The 19,935-nt window shown below is 51.1% G+C and overlaps 1 protein-coding gene across 7 annotated transcripts in view; it reads left to right on the forward strand.

The window, feature by feature from the left end:
• The window catches only part of OLFM2 (olfactomedin 2), a 63,956-nt gene extending 45,119 nt beyond the window's left edge, over nt 1–18,837 (forward strand). For all 7 annotated transcript variants that reach the window (XM_060145253.1, XM_060145255.1, XM_060145254.1 and 4 more), the window contains 5 exons: nt 13,211–13,360; nt 15,125–15,271; nt 15,524–15,743; nt 16,078–16,184; nt 17,694–18,837. In XM_060145253.1, the coding sequence (XP_060001236.1) occupies nt 13,211–13,360; nt 15,125–15,271; nt 15,524–15,743; nt 16,078–16,184; nt 17,694–18,371 (1,302 nt within the window). In that variant the 3' untranslated portion in view covers nt 18,372–18,837. The remainder of the gene's footprint in view (nt 1–13,210; nt 13,361–15,124; nt 15,272–15,523; nt 15,744–16,077; nt 16,185–17,693) is intronic.
• Nucleotides 18,838–19,935: the final 1,098 nt, after the last annotated feature.

Genomic DNA, 19,935 nt, shown 5'->3' on the forward strand with positions numbered 1-19,935 from the left:
GCTTTCGGCGACTTTAGTTCAGGGGATTGGTTACAAAGATGATGGAAGAGATGAAAAACTAAACAGAGATGGAAACGAAAACCAGAAATTAGCAACAGCTGAGAGCATTTATTCCCCTAGGACGGGTGGTGGTGGGGTGTTGGATAGAAGAGGTGGTATAAACAGAGCCCAGGCCTGGGATTACCAGGGAACCAATGCTGGAGCACAGGAGGCAGAGAAAGCAGGGAAATACCGCTGCTTCTCCCCTTGTCCTGCCCTCATATCCTCCAGAGTGCCTCCCATTGGCTGAACCTTTCTGAAAGCAAAGGAGTGTGAGAGCTGTAGTTCCCAACCGTATGCAGCAGAGCAGGGGAAGGAAAGGATGAAAATTCAGCCATCAGGCAGCTTACACTTAAGTATGTGTGTGCATGGGGGGACTAGGCAGGAAGGGGATGGAATGGTTTTGGTTCCCATTTTACAAATGAAAGAGGCAAAGGGATCTGCTTAGAAACTCACAAAGAGGAAGTGGCAGATCCAGGATTTGGACATGTATTATGGGTTCAACCTCGTAGGGTTCTTCTGAGGATTGGTGAGAAATGAGCCGCAAAGCCCTTAGCATAGAGCCTGGCTTACAGGATATGCTCCATAAATGTTAGTTGTTATTGATGATGAGGAGGATGATAATAATTATTATTACAACTACTGTCATTTTTATGATGGTAAAGGACCTTCCTCTGCATAGAACTGCTGTATCCCACTGTCACAGGACTCTGTGTGTGTATGGGTGTGTGTGTGAGGGGGTGGAGATGGGGACCATTTAAGAGAGGGGTCCATCCTGGAACCAGAACACCCCACTCTGCTGAGACCTGAGCAGATTTTCCCCATGTGAAGGAGGAGAGGGAGAGTGTCCTAAGCAAAGAACACTGCGCGGACAAAGAGGCAGAGGCAGCAAGGGGAACTGAAACAGCTGTATGTGGGTGAAGACAAGTAAGTGGTGAGGCTGAGAATTCAGCCGTACCCCAGTGGGCAGGACTGGTGAGTGCATCCAGGTGGCATTTGGGCTTTATACTGAGGGCACTGGGGGCCATGAAGGGTCCAATGTGGGGGGTGACACTTTGTAAATTTATTTATTTTGGGCTGCTTTGGGTCTTCGTTGCTGTGCGCTGCTTTCTCTAGTTGCGGCGGGCGGGGTCTACTCTTCGTTGTGGCGCGCGGTGGCTTCTCTTGTTGTGGAGCACGGGCTCTAGGCGCGCGGGCTTCAGTAGTTGCAGCGTGTGAGCTCAGTAGTTGTGGCGCACAGGCTTAGTTGCTCCGCGGCATGTGGGATCTTCCCAGACCAGGACTCGAACCCGTGTCCCCTGCATTGGCAGGCGGATTCTTAACCACTGCGCCACCAGGGAAGCCCGGGGGTGACACTTTGAAAGCTGGCTCTGGCTTCTCTGGGGAGAATGGATCGGTGGATGCAAGGCTTGAAGCCAAGCTTCCATGGAGAGAGAGAGAGAGTCTTCTCCCATAAGCATAGCGGCTAAGAGTGAGGACTTGAGAGTCTCACAGGCTGGGCTCCAAATTCCAGCTCAGACACTTGCTCTGTGAGTTTGGGCAACTAACTTTCCTCTCTCTGCCTCAGTTTTTCCATCTGTAAAGTGGAGCTAGAAGACAGGGATCCTGATAAGAAGAGAAAAGGACACACAGAAATACAGAGAGGGACAAAGCCCACGTAAAGACAGAGGCAGAGACTGCAGTGATGCACCACGGCCAAAGAACACCCGGACTACCAGAAGCTAGAGAGACAAGGAAGGATTCTGCCCTTAGAGCTTTTGGAAGGAGCGTGGCATCTTGATTTTGAACTTCCGGCTTCTAGAATGGAAGGACAACACATCTGGACTGGGCGGTCGAAAAAGGAGATGGGCTGCTGCACGTAGACTGTCTGCACAGCAACTGATGGAAGGAACAGAACAAACCGGCCAATCAGTAAATGAGGAAGACATTCATTAAATGCAAAACAGTAGAGGCAGGATCTCGACAGATATTTGCTCACCCATGTTCAGGAGAGCACTGTTCACAAGAGCCCAGAGGTGGAAGCAACCCAGCGTCCATTCATAAATGAATGGATGAACAAAATGTGGTCCATCCATGCAACGCGTTATTAGTCAGCCTTAAAAAGGAAGGAAATTCTGACACATCTTATAACATGGATGGACCTTAAGGGCATCAGGCTAACTGAAACAAGCCAGTCACAAAAAGACAAATACTGCTGATTCCACAGATAGGAGGCACCTAGAGTAGTTGAATTCATAGAGATAAAAAGTAGAATGGTGGGTGCCAGGGGCTTGGGAGAGAGGAGTGAAGGGGAGTTGCCATTTAATGGGTATAGAGTTTGTTTTGTATAATGTAAGAGATGGAAGGTGGTAATGATTGCCCAAAAATGTGAACGTACTTAATGCCACTGAACTGTACGCTGAGAAATGCTTAAGGTAATCAATCTTACGTTATGTGTTACTTTACCACAATAAAAAAAATTGGGGATGGGTGAGGAGGGAGAAAAATGACAAAAAGGGAAGAAATCAGTGGCAGATTTCCAGAATTACCACTTGAGGGGCTCTGGAAACCTCCACACACGAGATGGGGGAAAGGACTGTGTGTTTCTGGAGCAGATTTGGCCCAGCTCCACCAGGCTTTCAAACTCAACTGTCTCTGGACTCAAGTGCGGAGCTTATTAAGAATGCAGATTCCCTGGTCCTGCCCTCAAGACCGTCTGATTCAGCAAGTCTGGGGCAGGGTCCCCAAACTGCTTTTTAAGCTCTTGAGTGGTTCTACAAAGGTGGTCTGCAGATGGTAATTTCAGAAACAGTGATGTGATGGGTTTTAGCCTCAATTTTCTTCATCCGTAGATTAGTGGTTGCCGGGGGCTGGGGGGATGGAGGGTGACGGGGGTTTCTTTCTGGGGTGACGGAAATGTTCTGGAATTAGTGCTGATGGTTGCACAGCTCTGTGAAGATGCTAAAACCACTGAATCATATACTTTAAAAGAGTGAACTTTATGGTATGGGAATTCTATCTCAATAAAGCTGTTTTTTTAAAAAAAAAAAAAGTGGAGCTAATGTTAGTATGTACCTCATTGGGGGAGGGGAGGCTACAAGGATTTAAAATTTGTAAAGCAGCTTAGAAGAGCATCTTAGTTCGTTCAGGCTGCTATAACAAAAATACTGTAGACGGGGTGGCTTAAACAACAACATTTATTTCTCACAGTTCTGGAGGCTGGGAAGTCCAAGATCAAGGTGCTGGCAGATTCAGTGCCCAGTGAGAACCAGATTCCTTGTTCATAGACGATGTCTTTTCGCTGTGTTCTCACGTGCCAGAAGGGTTCAGGGAGCTCCCTGGGGTGTCTTATAAGGGCACTAATCCGACTCCCAAAGACCCCACCCCAAAATACCATCACACTGTGGATTAGTTTTCAACATATGAATTCTGGGGAGACAGAAAGAGTCTATAGCAAAGAGCACTCTATAAGTGTTAAATAAAGTAAAAACCCAGGGCTTCCCTGGTGGCACAGTGGTTGAGAGTCCGCCTGCCGATGCAGGGGACACGGGTTCGTGCCCCGGTCCGGGAAGATCCCACATGCCACGGAGCGGCTGGGCCCATGAGCCATGGCTGCTGAGCCTGCGCGTCCAGAGCCTGTGCTCTGCAACGGGAGAGGCCACAACAGTGAGAGGCCCGCGTACCGCAAAAAAAAAAAAAATTTTTTTTAAATTAAAAACCAGTAGGAGAGGCTTCTCATGGCTTTTAATCCCATCTCTCTGCTGAGGGCACTGAAATATTTATCTCTAGCCAAACCCTCTCTCCTCCTCTCCCCAGCTACCTACTTGATATTTCCACTTGGAGGTGGTCACAAGCAGCATAAATGGGACATGTCTTCAGGCTGGACTCTTGATTTTCCTCCCCCTCTAATTTTCCTCCCCGCCCCACTCCACATGGGCTCCTCCTCCAGCCTTTTTCAGCTCAGTAAATGGTACCCCCCCATCCATGCACTCCATTGCTTGGGCCCCAAAAGTTGGACTCATCCTCAACTCCCCTCTTTCCCTTCCGCCCCACATCTAGTCCCTCAAATCCTGTGGGCTCTGCCTTTATACTTATTTATTTATTTAGCTGTGCCGTGAGGCATATGGGATCTTAGTTCCCCAACCAAGGATCAAACCTGTGCCCCCTGCAGTGGCAGTGCGGAGTCTTAATCACTGGACCGCCAGGGGAGTCCTGGGCTCTGCCTTTAAAACATAGGAATCTACCCATTTGCTGCCCCCATTCCATCTACCCTGGTGCAAGCCCTCATCATGGCTCACCTGGATGACTGTGGGGGTGAACAGCATGTTCAAAGGCCCCGGGGTGATAAAGAGCTCAGGAGTCATTGGGAATCTGAATGTAGGCTGGTGAGATTCAGGAGACTCGAGTGAGGGTTTGTTTCTTCCCTGAGGGGTCTCCTCAAATGGGGTGCTATTGAGTGCTGGGGACGGGCAGGAACTTGTCCTTTCTCAAAGCAAACTGGTCTGACGACTGGAGTGGCCCTCGTGTTGTAGCCTGGATGCAGACCTCTGTCCATCAGCCCAACCCTTAGGGCTGTCTGCGGGCATCCACGGTGTTTCCGACAGTCTGGGCCACACTGCGAGGGAATGGACTGTGTTTGTAAATTCTTGCACGAGGCAAGCCTCCTCCAGGGAGAAGGACCCCAGGGAGGGCAGTCAGTCAAACTCAGAGACCTGTGTCTCTTCCCACCTTTCCCAAGGAAGTCTATTTCATTCATTTTGGTCCACGTTGGCACTGTAATGGCAGAGCCTGAGACATCCAGGAATGTATGTCTGGACCGGGGCCCAAGGGGCAATGGGGGTCTTCTGCCATGGCTTGGCTGGCTTCAGAGGGTGAGAGGTGGTATGTGCCAGCCTGAATAGCCTCTCAGGGCAAGATGGGTTATCTGCATTGGAAGGGAACGAATGAATAAATGAATCGGGAATTCCAGTGGTTGGGACTCAGTGCTTTCACTGTCGAGGGCTTGGGTTCAATCCCTGGTGGGGGAACTAGGATCCTGCAAGCCGCAGGACGCGGCCAAAAAAAAAAAAAAAAAAGAATGCATGAATGAATGAACTCACAGTCGGCCCCCCCCATCCCATCCCAGCCCCTCCCCCGGCCGCGGGCTCTCACAGGCCAAGCCCCAGCTGCTCAGACTGAGGGAGGCTCTGGTTCTCCATCTCGGCACGGGTGAGCTGATATCTTCTTTAAAGGCTGTCAAGCTTATCACTCAGCAGGGATTTGCCCAATACCGCTAGGTCTGACAGGAGCAGCCTGCTATCATCTCAAGCCCTCCAAAGGGACTCAGGCCCCATCACGGCTGAGACGTGGCAGATAGGTATGTCCCTGATCATTCATCACGGCCTTTCTGCCGTCCCTGCAGTCAGAGGGGAGCCGCCGCCGCCTCTGTGCCTGCCACAGATGATCTGCAACTTGATCTCAGACAGTCCCTCCCTGGGACAGGCGGAAACCGATTTGGTGGTGGAGAGGAAACGCATGGTGAATCCGTGATGGGCTGTTTGCCCATCAGCATCTAATTATTCAACAAACATTCATCATGCCAGGCCTGGGGGATTCAGCAATGAGCAAAGCAGACAGAACTCCCCTTTCCCATCCCCTTTCCCGTCGGGGGGCGGAGGCAGGCTTTCAGCCAGTGGTCACACCCAAGAGGTCCCAATGGCCATTGTGATCAGGGCTTGAAGGAGAACAGGGGAGGTGCGGCATGGTGGTGTAGACTGTGGAGCCATGTGGCCTGTGTTCAAATCCCAGCTCCACCACTTACAGACTGTGAAGCTCTGGGCAAGAGATTTGAGCCCTCTCTCCCCTCGTTTTCTTCACCTCTCAAAGGTGGATAATGACAGTGCCTGTCTCCTAGTGCCGTGGTGAGAGCTCCACCAGTTAAAGCATGCAAAGTGCTTAGAACAAGGCTTGACATACAGTAAGAAATACAAGTATTAGGGGAAAAAAGCACAGGGTGCCTTGAGAAGTGGGTAACATGGGGAAGGGACAGCGGAGGCTGCTTTCGGAAGAGACGTTTATGCTTGAGTCCTAGAAATGGGGAAGAGCTAGCCCAGCCATGAGATGGGGCAAGAGTTTTGATGGCTCAGGGACCAGCCAGTGCAAAGACCTGAAGGTGGGAGAAAGCATGGTGTGATCCAGGAAGAGGAGGTTGCCTAGAGGATGGGCCACAGAGAACACGGCCGTGTGAGCCTTGGGGTTTCGTTGTCGTCTTTTTTTTTGTTGTTCTTTTTTGTTTTGTTTTGTTTTGGCTGGACCGCATGGCACGTGGGGTCTTAGTTCCCCTATGGGATTGAACCCGTGCCCCCTGCAGTGGAAGTGAGGAGTCTTAACCACTGGACCACCAGGGAAGTCCCATGAGCTTTGCTGATTGCCTGTTACACTGAAACTCCCCTCCACCAAATTACATCAGGGAGATGTAACGAGGACCAGAAACTGAACTGACCGAGTCACGTGACGCGTAGGATGGAGCAGTGTCTCTGTCTGTCTTTGGTAGGACTCGACACCCTCTCTCTCCCTGTATCTCTTTCTCTCTCTCACTGCCATCCGGCTGTGACTTCTCATCATCTTGCATTCTCAGCCCCAAATCCAATGGACTTTCACCCATTCTTCCAGATCATCTCAGTTCAGTGCCCGCATCAGATTCCAACCATTCTGACTTCAGGAAGTTACCAAATTGGCTTTAGAGCATCATGGGGATTATAACAAAAATAGCAAACGTTTCTGTAGCACTTACTACATGCTGATGACTGTTCTAATTGCTCACAAGTATAGTATTTTTTTTTTTTTTGGCCACGCCACACGGTATGCAGGATCTTAATTCCCCACCCAGGGATTGAACCCGTGCCCGCTGCATTGGGAACGTGGCATCTTAACCACTTGACCACCAGGGAAGTCCCCTCTCACGTGTATGGTATTGACTCGTTCAAGCTTCCCAGCAACGCTGTGAGGTAGGTACAGATTATCGTGTCCAATTTACAGATGAGGGCAAGGAGGCACAGGGAGGTTAAACAACTCACACAGCAAGTGAGTGGCCAAGCCAGGACATCAACCCAGGCAGCCTGACCCTCAGACCCTGCTCTTAACCACCTGGCTCTACTCTACCAGCTGAGTAGGAAGAAGGGACATCCAGAAGAAACGAGTCATTTCCATTGTAAGGATGTTGTCTGGAAAGATGCTGGTGACATCACACGGACTCCTTTTTGGGAGGACCGTGGGAGAGATCCTTGCCTGTTCTTGGTACTAAAAATAGTTAAGTTTTCTCCTGAGCATCTGGTGTGTTTTTGTTTCAGGACACTGGGAGCCGCATAAATGACCAGCTTTCCCTTTTTGAGTTGGCTGCTAAGGAGCTTGAAGCCAAATTTATGGCCCAACCATATGCTGGTTGTTCAAGTTTTTAAGGGATGGGTTTTTCTTAGCCTCACTTCTGGCTCTATGTCCCCACTTTTTCTCTCTCTTCCTTGCAAAAAAAAAAAAAAAAGAAACCCGCAAAACTTTAAACGGACTGAGAAAAAACTTCACAAGAACAATACGCGTCTATTGTAGAAAACTTAGAAGGTAAATTTGAAGATGGGAATAAAAATCCCTACTCGTCCCCGATTTTAATGGCTGCATAGTATTCCCTCGTGTAGAGTTTTAAAATCAATGCCCCTACTGGCAAACGACTGGAGGGGAAAAAAATTCCAGTTGTCCAATTTTAGACAACACTTTAATGAGCATTCTTGTAGCAATTGAGTACTTGTCACATGGTTTCCCTGGGCTAAATTCTTAGACTCAGATTAGGGTTAAATACAAATGCAGAAATCTTAAGGTTTTGGATTGGCAGACAGCCCTCCAGAAATATCTAATTCCTGCTCTCCTATTTAATTGGAGCTATCGTGTGGTATTTTACATATCCTTGTAAACCATTTGCAGTCTTCTCTGGAACAAGGCAGCCAACAAATAAATATACGAGCCCCAAGCCACTTCTGCTTCCCGATTAAATTATCCAGCCTCAAACGCAATAATATCCTTGACTTATCAAGAGGCAGCTGCTTGCTCTAGTCCTGTTTGCTCATCCCCAGTAGCCGGTGCTCAATGGTTGGCTGCCCCTGGGATCCTGTAGCAATCCCTCGGCCCCCGGAAGAACCAAGAATTGTTTTTTGAACCAAGACGTAGGTGACGGAGCTGTAGGCTGAGCTGATGATCCCGGACGCGAGAGCTAGAAAAACTTTTCCTGCGTGTCCTGTACTCAGTCAATCCTGGACCTGTTACATAGACGGCTGCTTAATTGGGGCAGCAGCCTAGGTGAAAGCATTTGAAAAATCCCAGCCACTGTGGAGGACAGTATGGAGGTTCCTTAAAAAACTAAAAATAGAATTACCATACGACCCAGCAATCCCACTACTGGGCATATGCCCTGAGAAAACCGTAATTCAAAAAGAGTCATGTACCAAAATGTTCACTGCAGCTCTATGTACAATAGCCAGGACATGGAAGCAACCTAAGTGTCCACTGACAGATGAATGGATAAAGAAGATGTGGCACATATATACAATGGAATATTACTCAGCCATAAAAAGAAACGAAATCGAGTTATTTGCAGTGAGGTGGATGGACCTAGAGTCTGTCATATGGAGTGAAGTAAGTCAGAAAGAGAAAAACAAACACCGTATGCTAACACATATATATGGAATCTAAGAAAAAAAGGTCATGAAGAACCTAAGGGCAAGATGGGAATAAAGACACAGACCTACTAGAGAATGGACTTGAGGACACGGGGAGGGGGAACGGTAAGCTGGGACAGAGTGAGAGGGTGGCATGGACACATATACATGTGAGGTGAGACAGGCCACCAGATCAGAAGTGTCTGTACCGGGAGAAGTCTGCGGCTCTCACACCTGCTGTTATAAACATTTCCCTTAGGTATAGGCATTCTCTATCCCTAGGAATGTGACCTCTGAGAATTTGTGACTTTGGTTTGAAGCTAAACCCAGTCTGGGAGAGCTGGCCTTTGGACTGTCAAACACGGAGCCTCCCGGGACATTCCAGTGGGTTCCCAAGGACATGAATTGACTCTGTGTTTGAACTTGAACCCGATGGGTGAAACTCAGGCTCTTTGCCGTGCTGAGATTTGGCAGCCAAACCCCGCGCATTTAATTACGCTGCTGCAGAGAACACTCCAGCGAGGTGCGTCCAACGCAGACAATTATTTTAGGAAAGCCGTGGAGGCCTTCTCTCTGCGCCGCTTAAATCATGCTTCTCTTTTACAATTCAATATTTCGTGTGTTGAGAGAAAATGGCTTGTTTGCTTCAAAGCACACGCTACAGAATGTAGGAAGGGGATGTTAATTATGTTGAACCGGGCTGCTTTGTCCCTGCACAAATGAGAATCTTCGGGGGGTTCTATCCAAATTGCTTGGGGATCAGAGCCAGGGGAGCACAGATGGAGATGTTTGGACTCAAGTTCATGGTTTTGTTTTTTTTGTCTTTGTTTTTTAAGAACAGTATTTGTCATGAAAAAAGGTGAAGCTAGTTCTGCATTCTCCTAGAACCAAAGGGGAAGGCATTCCTGAATCACTTTTCTTTTCTTTTTTTTAATTTTTATCTTTTACTGGGGTTTAGTTGATTTACAATGTGGTGTTAGTTTCAGGTGTACAGCAAAGTGATACATATATCTATTCTTTTTCAGATTCTTTTCCCATACAGGTTATTACAGAATATTGAGTAGAGTTCCCTGTGCTATACAGTCAGATCTTATTATCGTTTTTTTTGTTTTTGTTTTTTTTTTTTTTGCGGTACGCGGGCCTCTCACTGTTGTGGCCTCTCCCGTTGCGGAGCACAGGCTCCGGACGCGCACGGGCCCAGCCGCTCCGCTCCGGGAAGATGTGGGATCTTCCCGGACCAGGGCTCGAACCTGCATCCCCTGCATCGGCAGGCAGATTCTTAACCACTGCGCCACCGGGGAAGCCCTGATTATCTATTTTATATAGAGTAGTATGTGTATGTTAATCCCAGCCTCCTAATTTATCCCTCCCCCTCTGGGTCACCCTTTTTGTCTTAGGCCATCCTTCTCGGTTTTGGTCGGGCTTCTTCAGGAGCAGAGCTGGATGAGAGGAGTTGAGTGCAAATACTTAGCTGGGAGGCGATCCCAGGAGGAACCAGTGGCGAAAGGGAGATGGGCAATGAAGGAAACCCAGGCAGGGCAATCTAATGGTCCCACTGTGGGCACCTGGAGCACAGATCCCCATGGGATCCTCTGGGAAACTGCAGGCAGCAGGCACCCCAGCGTTCTCCCACTGGAGAGGCGGGAGGGCTGGTATTTATCACGAACTCCGTGGGGACTTCCGGGTGGGAGGTGCTTCTGCCTGCCCAGTGCAAAGGCAGGGTGGGCTCGGACCACCCGAGGAAGCCCTTGGCAGTGAGGCGCTCTGCAGTAAGGCTGGAGTGTGGGCTCCACCTGGACCATGCCTACATGCAAGGGAGCCTGGGAAGGTGAGTGACTTCATTCCTCCGCCGGGGAAACATGGACTTGTAAAGAGGGGGTTCCCTCAACCTCTGAAGTGAGTACGTAAGGCTCAAAGAATGACTAATGACAATAGTTTCAGATGGCATCTATGAATGTTTTCTTTTTTTCTTATAAATTAGCGGACGAGTCAAGCTCATCTGAACAGTGATATCACTTGCTCACATTCCAATAAGCTAAAAAAAAAAAAGGCTTTATTGAGTGGGAGAGAAAAAGTGGGCTAACAGCTGGAGTCTCTGGGATTGCTCATTGCCCATTGCTCACAGCCTGGCTTATCTCTGCTACAGCTCATGGGAACAGCTTCTGCGGGGTGATAAGTAGCGGCTGTGCAAATGATCCATGATGGTGAAGTGTTTTGTAAAACACTTGGGGTTTTATCAGACTTTCTTCCCTGTCTTAGGAATGCATTCTGGATAGGACCAGCATCTTCTACTTCCCATCACCGCTTGCCTGGACCCTTGCAGTCACCTCTGCCCTGGTTTCCCACCCTTGCCACCTCACACCCACAGTCTGTTCCCCCCCACAGCAGCCAGGGGGCGCTTGTGAACACCTGAGTCAGGTCCTGTCCATCCTCTGCACAGAACCCTCCTTGGCTCCTACCTCACTCAGAGCAAAAATGTGTCCTCCCCATGGTCCACAAGGCCCTGCACATGCTGTCCTGTCCCATCTCTGTCCTCATCTCCCCCACCCCGCGCACAATCTCTCCCTCGGTGACTCTGTTCTAGCTGAACTAGCCTCCTCCATGTTTCCCAACCATACCAGGCATGGTCCGGCCTCAGGGCCTTTGCACTTGCTGGTCTCTCTGCCTGGAGCATCCTTCCCCAGATATCCTCATGGCTCCTCCCTCACCTCCTTCAGGTCTTTACTCAAATGACATCTTCTCATTAAGCCCTTCCCAGGGCCCCTAAAATTGCAACCCTAACCACCCCCCAACCCTAGCATCCTCCATCATTTCTTCCCTGCTTTACTTCTCTCTATGGCACTCAAAACCCTTTAAATACTTGGTGTTAACTTATTTATTTCTGTTGCCCTCCACTTTAAAGTAACTCCTAGAGGAGCTTTTGTGTTTGTGTTTTGTTTACTATGTTTTCAATGTCCGGAACAGAGCCTGACACACAGTAGGAGCTTAACAAATATTTGTTGAACAAATGAGACCACCATGCCCTGATTAAAAACAAAAAGACTGGGACTTGTGACTGACTCCAGTACGTTCTGGGGAAGCTCAAGGGGGCCTGATCTGGGGGCCCAACACGTTCCATCCAGTGAGGATTCAATGCTTTTTGAGCAATGTTTCTCCAATCCCTCCAGGTATTGGTCAGAATTTGTATGCCAGAAGTGTCCCTTCCTCTCTCCCCTTCTCCTGGCTCACTCATCCCTCAAGTTCAGCTTACTTGTCCCTTCCCTGGGGCACCTCCTCTGAGACCCTCAGCCTGGGAGGGTCTGCTACTCTGTGTACTTTCTTGGTAGCATTCACTGCAGCATATAGTTCTAGAAGTAATGGTAGGATTCCATAATTCATGTCTGTCTCCTCCACATCTATGGGCAGCAATCGATATGCTTCCTTCGTCTCTCTCTTCCTAGACCCTATCCCAGACCCATGCCTGGCATAGAATAGGCATTCACTAGATATTTTCTAATAATTTTGGAAAAATATGGCTCTGATGAACATGAGCCATAGGACACACGCATCCCTTAAAAACCTGAACAACCAGCATCAGTTCCCTGATGAAGATGAGCATTTCAAAGGTTCTGATAAGTCCTGCATTAAAGAAACTCGTTTCAGGAATTCCCTGGTGGTCCAGTGGTTGGAGCTCTGTGCTTTCACTGCTGAGGGCCCGGGTTTGATCCCTGATGAGGGAACTAAGCCCTCAAGCCGCGCAGCATGGCCAAAAAAGAAAAAAAAAAAAAAAAAAGACAGAAAGAAACTCATTTCACTCAGCAATGCACAAACATATTTGACCTCAGAGTACCGTCTTCCCAGCATGCCTGCTAAGATTGCCAGGGTTCCAAGGAGCATGGTTTGGGAAGCACAGCCATAATTGATCCCTGAATTATCTGAGCAGCATCAACTGACTTGAAGTTTAGTTTAGGAGGAGTCTAAAAGTGACACCTTCTAGTCAAGGGCTTGGAGGTCTCTGTGAGGAGTCGGTCACCCTTTGGCCATCACCCTGCCTCTTCTCAGGAACAGGGGTTGGTGGAAGGGGGAATGACAATAGTAGAGTTATGCTTAGTGGCCCCCAAGATATATCCAGAACCTGTCTGTCACTGTGGGTTGAGAAGCAGAGAGGAATGTTCAGGTTTGAGGGTTGGTAGGAGTCTGAGTCTATGTTCTAATGGTGGTTATGGAGGCATTGTTGCATGCGTGTGCAAATGTGTTTGAGAGAATGAATTCCCCTCTTTGGAAGGGCTCAAATCCCACAATTCCTTGCCATGTTCCTTCGCCCCTCATACCTCAGTCTTATCATCTGTAAAATGGGGCTCCCTGAGGAGGGATTGAGATCACACACGTCTGGCACTTAGCACACTGTCTGGTACATTCCAAGGGTCCAGCAAAAGACCTCTGTCATCTCTCCGGGGCCCCTTTTCTCTCCCAGGAGCGATGGGGTGATTCCCCCATTGGGTTCCCACTCTCTGACTCCGACCTCCCCGCAGACCCTCTTCCAAAGCCCAGAGGAAGGCTGGCAGCTGTACACCTCGGCCCAGGCTCCCGACGGAAAATGCATCTGCACGGCCGTGATCCCCGCGCAGAGCACCTGCTCCCGCGATGGCCGAAGCCGGGAGCTGCGGCAGATGATGGAGAAGGTAAGAACCTTCCAGGTTCCCTTGTGAAAAATCTCCCAATTCCCACCCTGCCCTCTGCCCCCATCCAGATCAGCCGGGGCCAGATCTAGCCAAGCAGATTATTCAGAACTGGTGGATGACCTGGCTCCCCTCCAGGTGGATATTCCGGTCAATATCTGTTTAGTGCTTTCTTTGGAGGAGAAGCTGAGCGCTGTATGGGGACAGGGAAGGAGAACCCCAGTGGCAGCATCTGAGTCTTCGGTGCATGAGCTCTGGCCCCACCACGCACTCAGCCAGACTCACCTGCTAAGAAGGGTCTCACCCTCCATCCCAAGAGACTTACATAAAGATGCCTTCCCCTTCTGATTGTGGTTGATATAAACTGGTCCCCATTCAGTACATTCCCAAGGATATTTCGGTGCCCTTTAGAGGCCGACAGCTGTCTCTCCACTACCCAGCTGAACTGCCCATTAGTCACCTCTGATGTCGGTGTTGAAAGGGACTAGCAACTTCCCACCGCCATCCTGTAGAGGAGGAAGCTGAGGACAGAAGAGACCCTTGTTGGCACTGGAGTCTTCCACCCATTAACTCTGTAGGATCCTGCCCTGCCCGTGACACCGGAACTGCTTTCCCCAACAGTGCAGAATGGCCATGTGGTGTCCCCTGATTGTTGACCATGACCATAAAAATGTTTTGTGGCGTCCAGGATGGGTATCAGGCTCTTGACTTTCTGAGAACTTCCAAGTGTCACGTGAACGATGGTTCAGGAAAGTCTGTATATTTCAACAAGCATCCAGTGTTGCCTCTGAGTTCACCTTGGCCGGGAGGAACTCAACTTAGCCAAGTGGAGGTGGGAGCTAGGGGGCCCTCGGTCTGGATTAGGAGAGGTCAGGGCAAGGGGAAGTTCAGTTCCCTCATTTAGCCTAAAGGTATTTATTGAGCATCTAGTATTTACTGAGCATTCAGCTGTGGACAAGCCAGACACTGGATCTGCCTCTGAGGATCCCACCTAAAGGAGACAGATGAATAGGAATGTTCCAGGTAGTAGTCATAGCTGGAAAGAAAATAACCACGTAAGGGGGAGAGGGTGAGTGGCTGCTTAAGGCAGGATGATCAGGGAAGGCCACTCTGAGGAGGTGATGCTGGAGTTGAGACATGAAGGATGAGGCGAAGCCAGCGACGAAGACAAAGGGAACAGCGCTCCAGGTAGAGGGATCAGCAAGTGCAAAGGCCCTGAGGACGGAAGAAGCTTCAAATCTATGTGAGCGAAGTTGGGCTGGTGGTTGCAGTGGATGAACACGGCGAGTAGGCAGGCAAAGGGGCAGGACCAGCTCGCAGGGTCTGCAGGGGAAGGTGATCCAATCTTCCTTTTGAAAAACTCCCTCTCGGGACTTCCCCGGTGGTCCAGCGGTTAAGACTCCGTGCTTCCACTGCAGGAGGCCTGGGTTCGATCCCTGGTTGGGGAACTAAGATCCCACACGCCTCGCAGTGTGGCCAAAAGAAGAAAAAAGAAAAACCTCTGCCTGGCTGCTCTGTGGAGACTTGACTGCTGGGGACGAGAGTGGTGGCAGGGAGAGCAGGGAAGAGGGAAGAGGTGGGAGGTGGTGGTGGCCAGACTAGTAGCCAGTGGATGGATCGGGCCTGCCATTGGGAGGTCAGGTTGCTGGTAAGGTTGGGAGGAGAAGGTTGGTTGGGTGTTTGGCCTCTGGCCCCGCCAGGTCTTGTCTGTGGCATCCCGGGGACGGGGACAGGAGTGTGGCTCTTCCTAACCCTCCAAGTTCCTAGGTTCAGAACGTCTCCCAGTCCATGGAGGTCCTTGAGTTGAGGACGTACCGTGACCTCCAGTACGTGCGAAGCATGGAGACCCTCATGCGGAGCCTGGATGCGAGGCTCCGGGCGGCCGACGGGTCCCTTTCGGCCAAGAGCTTCCAGGTGGGTCCTTCTGGGTTCAGGTCAGAGGTCAAGAGAAGCATTGGGATCGGTGCCCATTAGTTCCCAGAGTGGGGGTCACATCTGGGAAGGACCGAGTGTTGGCTGGCCCAGATCTAGGGTCCAGTGTGGGCTGAATGCCAAGGGCCAGGTGTGCATCAGAGATACGGGGTGAAGTTGTGGGTTGAAGCCTGGGCTCAGGTCTGGGCCACTGGTCAGGGGTTGGGATCAGCAATGGTTCCACCTTGGGAGCAGGAGATGAAGGACAGGATGACGGAGCTGTTGCCCCTGAGCTCGGTCCTGGAGCAGTACAAGGCGGACATGAGGACCATTGTGCGCCTGCGGGAGGAGGTGAGGAATCTCTCCGGCAGCCTTGCAGCCATCCAGGAGGAGATGGGCGCCTACGGCTACGGGGACCTGCAGCAGCGGGTGATGGCACTGGAGGCCCGGCTCCACGCCTGTGCCCAGAAGCTGGGTATGCCTTGATGCTTGACCTTGACCCCTGGCCTCCACACCCAACCCCAAAACCCTCTGTGTGCCCAGGGCATGGTTTTGACCTCTAACTTCGAAACTTTGACCTTTGACCTCCCTACCCAAGGCCAAAAATAGACCCAGAAGCTGGAAATGCTCCTGACCCTACACTTCCAGTCCCTCACCCCCAACCTCACTCCACCTTGGGACCAGATTTCTGGATCCTTCCTCACCCCTGTTCCCAGCTCTTCAGTTTGATCACACTACCTCATCCTTGCCCTGCCTCCCTTGCGCTCTTCCCATTCTCCACCCTCATCCCCCCTGTTCCTGCCTCCCAGGCTGTGGGAAGCTGACGGGGGTCAGTAACCCCATCACCATTCGGGCCATGGGGTCCCGCTTCGGCTCCTGGATGACTGACACGATGGCCCCCAGTGCGGATAGCCGGGTGAGTGACTGGGCCCACACCAGGGGTCAGAACCTATACTGAGGAGGAGACATAGCCTGTGGCTGCCCCTAGGCGCCAAGCAATTCCACATCAATGATTATCTTGTAAGCCAAAGTGTCCTAGGGTCTCCAGGGCCCTTGGACCTCCCCCTGACTGTCTAGCGACCACCAAGTGACCAAGAACTTTCCAGCCCTGTGAATCTGTAAGTCAGCTGACCTCCAATGACTGTATAGAGACTAATGGTTACTAGTACTAATGACCAGCTTCCAGTGACCACTGACCTCAAAGTAACCACCAGTGACCACTGCCTTCCCAAGGACTAGGACCTACCAGCACCACTCAATGATTTTTTTTTTTTTTTTTGCGGTACGCGGGCCTCTCACTGTTGTGGCTTCTCCCGTTGCGGAGCACAGGCTCCGGACGCGCAGGCTCAGCGGCCATGGCTCACTGGCCCAGCTGCTCCGCGGCATGTGGGATCCTCCCGGACCAGGGCATGAACCCGTGTCCCCTGCAACGGCAGGCGGACTCTCAACCGCTGCGCCACCAGGGAAGCCCTCAATGACCTTTAAACTTCCGGTGGCCACCATGGTCACGATTGCCTATCACCTCTGATCCACAGGAACCATCTGTTAACTGCCTAGTGACTATCCTAGTGATGGATGTTGGTCACTGGGCAGCCATAGAGGGTCATAGATTAGAGGCAGCAAATAGCCACTGCCCCACTGTGATCATGGCCTCCCAGGCATCATGGTGGTTCAACCAAGGGGTTACGAGCTTGGGTTTGGGGGGAACTGCCCGGTGGTCCAGTGGTTAGGATTGGTGCTTCCACTGCTGGGGCATGGGTTCAGTCCCTCGTCGGGAACTAAGATCCCACAAGCCACGAGGCACTAAAAAAAAAAAGAAAGAAAGAAATCAGACTTGGAGTTATATCCCGCTTCCACCAATTCTTAGCTGGGAAACTTGGGGAGGTTCCTTAATGTCTCTGAGCCTCAATTTTCCTTATCTTAAAAATGGTTACGATAACATCAGCGTTACAGTTTTTAGGTTGCTTAGCCCAATAACCAGCATGAGTAAGGGCACTCACAAACGCTAATACCATGGTGACAGCGAAAGACGTTGACGGAGAGGATGCTGACGTACAGGAATTACCCACGGGCGATGGATTCACGTGACCTCTTACCACCCAAAGGCAGCCTAATGACCACTAACCATCCCATATCCAATGACCAGTGAACTCCTAGGCCCAGTGAGTCGCCAGGGACTGCAGTTTCCCCGATTCTTGGGGATCAAGCACTGTCCTCTGAGCGTCTGAGACCAATAGCACTCCCTGACCAAATGATCCCAGTCACTGGGATGATGCCTGGTCATGAAAGGTCACTGGACATCCCATGACTGAGTAATGACCACTTAGTGACTGTTGATCCCTAATGACCGTATGATTCCTTAGTGGCTGCTGGGACCTTTGGGTCATTGGTCGTGGTCCACCAGTGACCAGCGGCTCTCTTGTAGGTCTGGTACATGGATGGCTATTACAAGGGCCGGCGGGTCCTGGAGTTCCGTACTCTGGGAGACTTCATCAAAGGCCAGAACTTTATCCAGCACCTGCTGCCCCAGCCGTGGGCAGGCACGGGCCACGTGGTGTACAATGGCTCCCTGTTCTACAACAAGTACCAGAGCAACGTGGTGGTCAAGTACCACTTCCGCTCGCGTTCCGTGCTGGTGCAGAGGAGCCTCCCTGGGGCCGGCTATAATAACACCTTCCCCTACTCCTGGGGTGGCTTCTCGGACATGGACTTCATGGTGGACGAGAGTGGGCTCTGGGCCGTGTACACCACCAACCAGAACGCAGGCAACATCGTGGTCAGCCGGCTGGACCCGCACACCCTCGAGGTCGTGCGGTCCTGGGACACCGGTTACCCCAAGCGCAGCGCCGGCGAGGCCTTCATGATCTGTGGCGTGCTCTACGTGACCAACTCCCACCTGGCCGGGGCCAAGGTCTACTTCGCCTACTTCACCAACACGTCCAGCTACGAGTACACAGACGTGCCCTTCCACAACCAGTACTCCCACATCTCCATGCTGGATTACAACCCCCGCGAGCGGGCCCTCTACACCTGGAACAATGGCCACCAGGTGCTCTACAATGTCACCCTCTTCCACGTCATCAGCAGCGCTGGGGGCCCCTAGGGGCTGCCGTCGTCGCTCACGCAGCCACGTGAGGGCCACGGGAGCCCTTTCTACTCCGCCTGTGTCCTTCCAAATTTATCTTTCTGTCTGTGTCCTGCCCTCTCTCTCTCTCTCCCTCTCCCCTCCTGTACTGTTTTTTCTCCCTCCACCTTTGCGCCCAGCTTTCATTCTCTGCTTCTGTTGTCAGTGCGTTTTCTCAGTATTGTCTCTTCTTTATTGATCTCTGATTTTGATACTTCGCTTTCTGTTTATTGAGGCCTCTCTATCTTTTATTCGATGTGACTCTCCAGCTATCTCTGCCTGTCTCTCTCCCTCCCTCCCTTCCCTCTTTGCGTCCCACTCAGTCCTCCTCCTCCTGGCTTCACGTCCCCTCCTCCCGACCCAAGGAGTTGAGTGCATGGATGTTTATTTTATTTACACCTTTTCTTTCCGGGTTGCTGGAATAAACGGGACCTTTGACATTTCATGCTTCAGCGGCTCTGTGTGTCTGGAAGGGGCAGAAGAGGCCAGGTGGAGGGTGAACCTGGAGGCCCACCCCAGCTGGGTCCCCTTGTCCCAGGCCACAAGCTTTGTGAACAGGGGCAGGTAAGCCCAGCCTGGGGGGGGGGTGGCTGAGGGCCCTGGCAGAGCCCTTTGGGAAGAGAGGAGAGGATACCCGATCCAAACTTGTTTCAAACAACATGATCCAGATAACCAAGAACTCTATCACAATGAAGACTGGCCTCAAATGAATATTCTTTGTCACTGTTTTTTTTTTTTTTTTCACTCGCTGATCACACAGGTGCATCAGTAACCCATCTGGCAGCTTTTAAAATGGGTTTTTAACAAGTTGGCTGCTTTTAAGAATATGGATATGAGAGGGTAGCACACAGAATTTTTCCTTTTTCTTCTCTTTTTTCTTTGTAACATCAAAATCATTTTGTATGAGTTGCACCTGTTCTGAGTTAGCTGATTAAGAAAAGACAGCAAGTCTGAAAGTGCATGGGGGCCCTTCCGCTGGACACACCCACGCCCCGTGCCCGGGCTTGGGCAGGGACAGTCCCTGACATGGGGACCTACATGGGGACTGGAGCTCCTGGAGGGGAAGGACGGGCAAAGCTAGCAAGTATCAGAGACAGGAAGGGAAGGGGTGTGTGAGCGCGTGGGGAAGAGACTGAAGTAAGCAAAGGCCAAGTCCTCAGGAACCTCAGCAGTGTGACTAAGGTGGGGTGGGAGGGGGTCATAGAAGGGGAAAAACAAAATGAAGGTTTTATTTTAGCCAGATCTTTGGTAGCCTGGGTGACAGACTGCAAGGAGATGGGGGAGACAGTCGCCTCTGAAGCTGTGGCCGGGAACAAAGGTAGTGCTGACCACTCCCCACCCCTGCGTACGCCCCAACACACGCTCCCCCCTGAAATCTCCAGCAGAAACATTGTGCAAACAGCCCACCGGCCCAGACAACACCCCCTGCCCGGCCCTGCTGAGGCCACGGAGGCCAAGCTTGCTCCTCTGGGAGGAACCCTCCCTCCCTGTCTCCCCGTCTCTAATTAATGGCCTGATTAAATCATCTCCGCTCCGTGATGGC

This window comes from Lagenorhynchus albirostris, chromosome 3 (assembly GCF_949774975.1).
Source record: "Lagenorhynchus albirostris chromosome 3, mLagAlb1.1, whole genome shotgun sequence".
Taxonomy (NCBI): Eukaryota; Metazoa; Chordata; class Mammalia; order Artiodactyla; family Delphinidae; genus Lagenorhynchus; species Lagenorhynchus albirostris.